This window comes from Genypterus blacodes, unplaced genomic scaffold (assembly GCF_046128005.1).
Source record: "Genypterus blacodes isolate CSIRO-AG114 ecotype Tasmania unplaced genomic scaffold, CSIRO-AGI_Gbla_v1 ptg000678l_1, whole genome shotgun sequence".
In the NCBI taxonomy this organism is placed as follows: Eukaryota; Metazoa; Chordata; class Actinopteri; order Ophidiiformes; family Ophidiidae; genus Genypterus; species Genypterus blacodes.
In genome coordinates this window covers 20001-25905 of record NW_027467371.1, presented here as the reverse complement: position 1 = coordinate 25905, position 5905 = coordinate 20001, and the positions used below count along the sequence as shown (strand labels likewise).

General features: G+C 51.0%; 1 protein-coding gene across 1 annotated transcript in view; it reads left to right on the top strand.

Moving 5' to 3' along the window:
* Window positions 1-4: 4 nt before the first annotated feature.
* LOC142990707 (copine-4-like) overlaps window positions 5-5905 on the top strand; it is a gene marked incomplete at its 5' end in the record, with an annotated part of 14769 nt that continues 8868 nt past the window's right edge. The window contains 7 exons of the mRNA XM_076140567.1: window positions 5-127; window positions 2526-2705; window positions 3432-3503; window positions 3655-3729; window positions 3811-3894; window positions 4238-4327; window positions 5407-5505. Coding sequence (XP_075996682.1) covers window positions 5-127; window positions 2526-2705; window positions 3432-3503; window positions 3655-3729; window positions 3811-3894; window positions 4238-4327; window positions 5407-5505 — 723 coding nt within the window. The remainder of the gene's footprint in view (window positions 128-2525; window positions 2706-3431; window positions 3504-3654; window positions 3730-3810; window positions 3895-4237; window positions 4328-5406; window positions 5506-5905) is intronic.

The window sequence follows — 5905 nt, the reverse complement described above, 5'->3', positions numbered from 1 at the left end:
CAGCAGCCCCAGTCTGAGCAAAGTGGAGCTGCGGCTCACCTGTAAGGGTCTCTCAGACCGGGACCCCCTGTCCAAGCCCGACCCCTGCGTCGTCCTCAACATGCAGTCCCACGGACGGTGGATGGAGGTAGGTCCCCATGGCAACCAGATTTATAATCCCCAAATAGATTCACATCCCAGAGTGGCAGAGCAGGTCGAAGTTACCGAGCCCCGCCTCCATCTCCAGTGGGAGGGGCTAAGACACAAGAAAACACAGAAGTGAGGAAAAGGACGAGAGGTTTGTGTGAAAGAAGCAAACAGCAGGAAAGAGTTAATAAATAAAGATCATAAACGTCTGAGAGTGTGAGAGCAGGTTTATTTATATCAGTGTTGTTTACTGAAGAGTATCACATCTTTATGAGGAGGAAGAGTTAGATTGTTCTTTAAATGAAACTACAGGGAGGAATCTTCTCACCTCCGCCCCACAGCTCCTACACACACACACACACACACACACACACAGAGAGAGAGAGAGAGGGGGGAGAGGAAGAGGCTTCAACACTCTCTGCTTCATTTCTCTCTAGTAAACAACTCCACTCCATTAATGTCACACACATCCTTACACCATCGACCAGAGAGAGAGGGGGAGAGAGGGAGGGAGAGAGGGGGGCGAGAGGGAGAGAGAGAGAGGGGGAGAGAGGGAGGGAGAGAGAGGGGCAAGAGGGAGAGAGAGAGAGGGGGAGAGAGGGAGGGAGAGAGGGGGGCGAGAGGGAGAGAGAGAGAGGGGCAAGAGGGAGAGAGAGAGAGGGGGAGAGAGGGAGGGAGAGAGGGGGGCAAGAGGGAGAGAGAGAGAGGGGGAGAGAGGGAGGGAGAGAGGGGGGCGAGAGGGAGGGAGAGAGAGGGGGAGAGAGGGGAGGGAGAGAGAGGGGCAAGAGGGAGAGAGAGAGAGGGGGAGAGAGGGAGGCAGAGAGGGGGGCGAGAGGGAGAGAGAGAGAGGGGCAAGAGGGAGAGAGAGAGAGGGGGAGAGAGGGAGGGAGAGAGGGGGGCAAGAGGGAGAGAGAGAGAGGGGGAGAGAGGGAGGGAGAGAGGGGGGCGAGAGGGAGGGAGAGAGAGGGGGAGAGAGGGAGGGAGAGAGAGGGGCAAGAGGGAGAGAGAGAGAGGGGGAGAGAGGGAGGGAGAGAGGGGGGCGAGAGGGAGGGGAGAGAGAGGGGGAGAGAGGGAGGGAGAGAGAGGGGCAAGAGGGAGAGAGAGAGAGGGGAGAGAGGGAGGGAGAGAGAGGGGCGAGAGGGAGAGAGAGAGGGGGGAAGTGAGGGTAGAGAGAGGGAGAGAGGGGGAGAGGGAGGGAAAGAGAGAGAGGGAGAGAGAGGGGGAGAGAGAGGGTAGAGAGAGAGGGAGAGAGGGGGGGAGGGAGGGAAAGAGAGAGGGGGAGAGAGAGGGTAGAGAGGGAGGGAAAGAGAGAGGGGGAGAGAGAGGGAGAGGGGGTGAGAGAGTGAGGGAGGGAGGGAGGGAGGGGGAGAGAGAGAGGGAGAGGGGGAGAGACGGCGGGAGGGAGGGGGAGAGAGGGGGAGAGAGAGGGAGATGGGGGGAGAGAGGTCAGCTAAGTTCAGTCAAGTCTGATTTTTCAGCGTCACGAAGCAAACTCACTTCTGATGGCACTCTGTCGCCACGGTAACTTGTGCTCTGCGGCCAGCCTGGTCCAGACTCCAGAGGTCTCATTGTGTGTGTTTGTGTGTTTGTGTGAACCTGAGGGAACATTTGTGCTCCAACCCTGTGAGTCTGAGGCAGGGGGGGGGAGAAGAGAAATAAAGTTACAAAGTCTTTATATTTGCATTCCCACAAACAACCCAGAGGCTCAGGGTTTGATCTCAGTCACAGTGTGAGGTTTGTGAACAGGAAGTCACACAGGCTCCGTGTTGGATTCCTCCTCTGAGGCTTCAGCTCAGCCAATCAAGGGTCTTTGATTAAAGAGTCTGAGGGTCTGAGACCATCTGCCAGGAGAGGAGCAGTGACATCATCTGTCCCCACAGCAGGGAACCAGCTCAGCCGCTCAAACACTGAACCTTCTAAAGACAAACACAATCAAACAGAAGCAATACCATCTAACTGTACTTACAAACCTCCTACTTACCTCCTTACTTACCGCCTTACTTACCTCCTCACAGGGTGAGTCCTCCTGGTTGTTGGTTTGTGTCTCCTTTCTGCTTGAACTCTTCATTCAAACCATTCGTCCTCCATGTCCAGGATGTGGACATTGTTGTCCTCAGTGTCCCCTGTCCTTCAAGTGTAGGTGGACCGCTGAGTCTTGTCCTCCTGTTTGTTGAATTGTGGGATGTGCAGGTCTGTGCTCCTCACTGCACTGGACTGCAGACCCCAGGTTGCTCTTCCTGTGTTTGGGTGGACCTGTCTCACTCTCAGTGTGTTGTTGAGAGAGAAGCTAAACATCTTGGTGGATTGTAATTCTGTTCTCTGTTCTCTGTTCTCTGTTCTCTGTTCTCTGTTCTCCTGACCCTGACCCTGACCCTGACCCTGACCCTGACCCTTCTCAGGTGGACCGGACAGAGGTGCTTCGCAGCTGTGTTAACCCCTCCTACTCCAAGGTTTTCACTCTGGACTTTTATTTTGAAGAGGTTCAGCGCATTCGTTTCGAGCTGTACGACATCAATAGCGGCCACAACGGCGTGAGGGAGGCGGACTTCCTGGGCTCGGTGGAGTGTACGCTGGGACAGGTGAGGCCCGGGTCCAGTGGTTGCTATGGTACTTGGTATGATGTTCTGCATCGTCACCAGATGGTTGCTAAGGAGTTTGGTATCATGCCTGGAAGGAAATCTATGACATCCATTATCTTCTATGGGTATAAATGTCATGAAATCTATACTACAGATAGATCCTGACATCCTGTATGTACATGTGTGTGAGTGGAGACACCCAACAGTCAATCAGGGTGAGGTATTCTCTGTTGCCACATGCAGAGAAGAACAAACCCGAGCAGCAGTCTATGTTGGACGGCCTCCATTTCTTGGTGTCATCATTCGTAAAGGCGTAGAAACCAGTCGGCTGTCTGATCTGAAGGTGTCAGCTGCCGTGGACTTCCTGCGGGATGATTACCTGCTTCCTGCTGAGAGAGAGAGACAATCTGGAGAGGAGAAATAGGAGAAAGGCAGCCAAAGTCTCTGATGAAATAATCAGCTCAGAGCGTCACAAAAGCCTTCAGCCTCCCTCTTTTCTCCTCTTCCTCCTCTTCCTGGTGCTGTTGCTTCTCCTGCCAGGAGAAGCAACAGAAGCAACAGCACCGACTGCCAGCTCCTCCACCAACCAGATGGTCTTCATAGATCTAAGATACCATAACAAGCACCAACAGAGACCTTCCTCCTGTGCATGGGCCAACTTAGGACCAAGACTGAGGACAATAAAGATGTGTGTGTGTGTGTGTGTGTGTGTGTGTGTGTGTGCAGATAGTGTCTCAGAGGAAATTGACCAAAGCTCTACTGAGGCCTGGAGGCACTGTGGGAAAAGCCATCATCACGGTGAGACACAATGTTCACTAAACCTCCATCTCTCTCTCTCTCTCTCTCTCTCTCTCTCTCTCTCTCTGTCTCGGTCTCTCGCTCAGTACCTCTCAGTGTGTGTGTGTGTGTGTGTGTCGGTGTGTGTATTGATTGTGTGTTGTGTCTTCAGATCACAGCAGAGGAGCTCACAGGAGATGATGACTACATAGAACTGTCCTTCAGCGCCAGGAAGCTAGACGACAAGGTAGGGAGAGAGAGAGTGTGTGTGTGTGTGTGTGTGTGTGTGTGTGTGTGTGTGTTTTAAACGTCCTCTGTGATTCTGCAGGACTTCTTCACTAAGTCTGATCCGTTCCTGGAGATCTACAGGCTGAACGATGACGCCACACTGCAGCTCGTCTACAGAACAGAGGTACCAGAGTCACCTCTGTTTACAGCTCTGTTTACAGCTCTATAGAGCACATCTGCATCCAACTCACTCCAGATGTTTGTGCTGTTTGTGCTATTTCAGGGTTATAGGATTTCAATAACACAATTTTTTCAATTCTTACCTTGGAACTGTTCAAAAACAAGAAACTCTCTCTCTCTCCCTCTCTCTCTCTCTCTCTCTCTCTCTCTCTCCCTCTCTCTCTCCCTCCCTCTCCCTCTCTCTCTCTCTCTCTCTCTCTCTCTCTCCCTCTCTCTCTCTCTCTCTCTCTCTCTCTCCCTCTCTCTCTCCCTCCCTCTCCCTCTCTCTCTCTCTCTCTCTCTCTCAGACTGTCATGAATAATCTTAATCCAGTTTGGAAAACGTTCAAAGTTTCTCTCAACTCACTCTGCAGTGGAGACCATGAACGCCAACTGCAGGTCAATACACACACACACACACACACACACACTCTCTCTCTCTCTCTCTCTCTCTCTCTCTCTCTCTCTCTCTCTCTCCCTCTCTGTCTCCCGTGTCAGTTGATGCATGGTGAGGCTCTCAGTCTCTAAGTGTTTCAGTCTGGAAGCTTCAGGTCAAACTCAAACATCCTGTCATGTTTTCTTCTTCTGATGGTTGAATTGAGAGTTTAAAATTAGAATAAGATAAAAAAAAATGTAGTTCCAAATCAAAGATATTGTTTATCTTCTCAACATTTAGATGTTTTTCTCTTTCTGTTTCTTTTTCATTTTAACACTTTCTACCTTCACACATAATCGCCATGACAACACCAAAAACCAAAACAAGGCAAACCACAGAGTGTGAGAGCTGTGTGTGTGTGTGTGTGTGTGTGAGTGTGTGTGTGTGTGAGTGTGAGTGTGTGTGTGCGTGTGTGTGTGTGTGTGAGTGTGTGTGTGTGTGTGTGTGTGTGCGTGTGTGTGCGTGTGTGTGCGTGTGTGTGTGTGTATGTGTGTGTGTGTGTGTGTGAGTGTGTGTGTGTGTGTGTGACAGCTCATTAAAATAAAAGTGAGATTCCTGGTGTTTCCCCCTCATGCTCATTAATGAAAAGGTACTTTGACTCTTTTTCTTCTTTATCATCAATGTTTCTTTTCATTGATGTGACAAGAGGCAGGGAGTGAGAGTGAGAGAGAGAGTGAGAGAGAAAGAGAGAGAGAGAGAGAGAGGGAGAGAGAGATAGTGTGTGTGTGTGTCATACGTTTCCTGGTTTCAGCCTCCTGTGTTCCCCTGGAGGCGGCGGCCTGTACCAGCAGGGAGGAGCTTATTTACAGTGACATCATGGTTACAGAAACTTTGCTTCACATTTGTATTTCATTATTGTTTTAATTTGAAGGATCTTTACCAAGTGTGTGATCATCATTCAAACCTGCAGTCAGCTGATCTGAAAGTGATAATCAATCAGTTTGATCAGAATGATTAGGAACGCTGTGCCTGAGGGAACGTCCTCTGATCTGTCTGTGTGTGTGTGTGTGTGTGTGTGTGTGTGTGTGTGTGTGTGTGGCAGTGCACCGTGTGGGACTGGGACTCCAACGGGAAACACGACTACATTGGCGAATTTGAGGCGACGTTCAAAGAGATGAGAGGAGCGATCGATGGCAGACAGGTAGGAGGAACATCTGACCAGACTGTGTCAAGTCTCACTGTACAAAGGCCAAAGTGTCACTCAAGTGTCACACGGCCTGTTACATCACCGCTGAAAGGGCCAGTGGGCGGAGCTCAAACTGTGTCAGGACCTGAAGCAGCAGAGGGAAATCCAAACATGAACCTGGGAACATCTGAACCACTGGAGAAGCTGTCTGGTTTGACCTCTGAACCTACGAGAGAGAGAGAGAGAGAGAGAGAGAGAGAGAGAGAGAGAGAGAGAGAGAGAGAGGGAGAGAGAGAGAGAGAGAGAGAGAGAGAGAGAGAGAGAAAGGGAGGCAGTAGCTCAGTGGGTAGAGCTTCCGCTTGGGAACCGGGGGTCACCGGTAAGTCACTTTGGATAAAAGTGTCTGCCAAATGAT